This window comes from Limulus polyphemus, unplaced genomic scaffold (assembly GCF_000517525.1).
Source record: "Limulus polyphemus unplaced genomic scaffold, Limulus_polyphemus-2.1.2 Scaffold19416, whole genome shotgun sequence".
In the NCBI taxonomy this organism is placed as follows: Eukaryota; Metazoa; Arthropoda; class Merostomata; order Xiphosura; family Limulidae; genus Limulus; species Limulus polyphemus.
The window spans coordinates 1-1559 of record NW_013685026.1 but is presented as its reverse complement, the minus strand read 5'-3'; the positions used below and the strand labels follow the sequence as shown (position 1 = coordinate 1559).

The 1559-nt window shown below is 39.9% G+C and overlaps 1 protein-coding gene across 1 annotated transcript; it reads right to left on the bottom strand.

The window, feature by feature from the left end:
• Positions 1–942: 942 nt before the first annotated feature.
• Positions 943–1450, bottom strand: LOC106477559 (the record flags this gene model as incomplete). Its single annotated transcript, XM_013938107.1, has 1 exon — positions 943–1450. A coding segment is annotated over one exon (508 nt), but the record flags the coding sequence as incomplete, so codon positions are not given.
• Positions 1451–1559: the final 109 nt, after the last annotated feature.

Genomic DNA, 1559 nt, shown 5'->3' with positions numbered 1-1559 from the left:
CAGTGAATCAGTCCATAAGTTTCTACTGCACCCAGTTTTGTAGCCACAGTGACTCAGTCCATAAGTTTCACTACCACGAGGTTTGTAGCCACAATGACTCAGTCCATAAGTTTCACTACCACGAGGTTTGTAGCCACAATGACTCAGTCCATAAGTTTCACTACCACGAGGTTTGTAGCCACAGTGACTCAGTCCATAAGTTTCAGTACCACGAGGTTTGTAGCCACAGTGAATCAGTCCATAAGTTTCACTACCACGAGGTTTGTAGCCACAGTGACTCAGTCCATAAGTTTCAGTACCACGAGGTTTGTAGCCACAGTGACTCAATCCATAAGTTTCACTACCACGAGGTTTGTAGCCACAATGAATCAGTCCACAAAATCTAATAATTCCTTACATCTTCAACGCCTCTTCCTTAAGAAAACCGTTCAATATTAAAACAATACTGTCTCAACACGTAGTATTTAACAAAGCATAAAAGTCATCAACTTTCCATCATATTTCGCCATCCAGCCTCTAATGATCTACTTACCTTCATTTAGATGGTGTGATAATCCGTCTAATTGTTACTCAATCCGTTAATTATATATATATATACACACACAAATAATACTAATTGGTCGATACAATCGTGAATTTATTTCCCCACATTTTAATAACTTCTCACCAGTAATCTGAAAATGCCCCCTTCTTCATGAAACTTGGCTGCAACCAAATCCAGTATTTCCGACTGATGTTCACCTGAAACAAAAACACTGTCTTTATTAAGAAAACCGATCCCCCACCTTACATGACGACGTTGATGCTGGATTTAAATAATCTTAACTAGCCCATTACAAGTTGCATTATTACCAAAATTTGTTTGTTTGGGTTACAATCAACGGGGGTGAAATAAACGATAATAGTTAACAGAGTTTACTGAAACACATTTTAAAATAACAACTAAGTTTTGTTGCCACAGTGACTCAATCCATAAGTTGCACTGCACCCAGTTTTGTTGCCACAGTGACTCAGTCCATAAGTTGCACTGCACCCAGTTTTGTTGCCACAGTGACTCAGTCCATAAGTTTCACTACCACGAGGTTTGTAGCCACAGTGAATCAGTCCATAAGTTGCACTGCACCCAGTTTTGTAGCCACAGTGAATAAGTTCATAAGTTTCACTGCACCCAGTTTTATAGCCACAGTGAATCAGTCCATAAGTGTCACTGCACCCAGTTTTGTAGCCACAGTGATTCAGTTCATAAGTTTCACTGCACCCAGTTTTGTAACCACAGTGAATCAGTTCATAAGTTGCACTGCACCCAGTTTTGTAGCTACAGTAAATCAGTTCATAAGTTGCACTGCACCCAGTTTTGTAGCCACAGTGAATCAGTCCATAAGTGTCACTGCACCCAGTTTTGTAACCACAGTGAATCAGTTCATAAGTTGCACTGCACCTAGTTTTGTAGCTACAGTAAATCAGTTCATAAGTTGCACTGCACCAAGTTTTGTAGCTACAGTAAATCAGTTCATAAGTTTCACTGCACCCAGTTTTGTAGCCACAGTGAATCAGTTCAT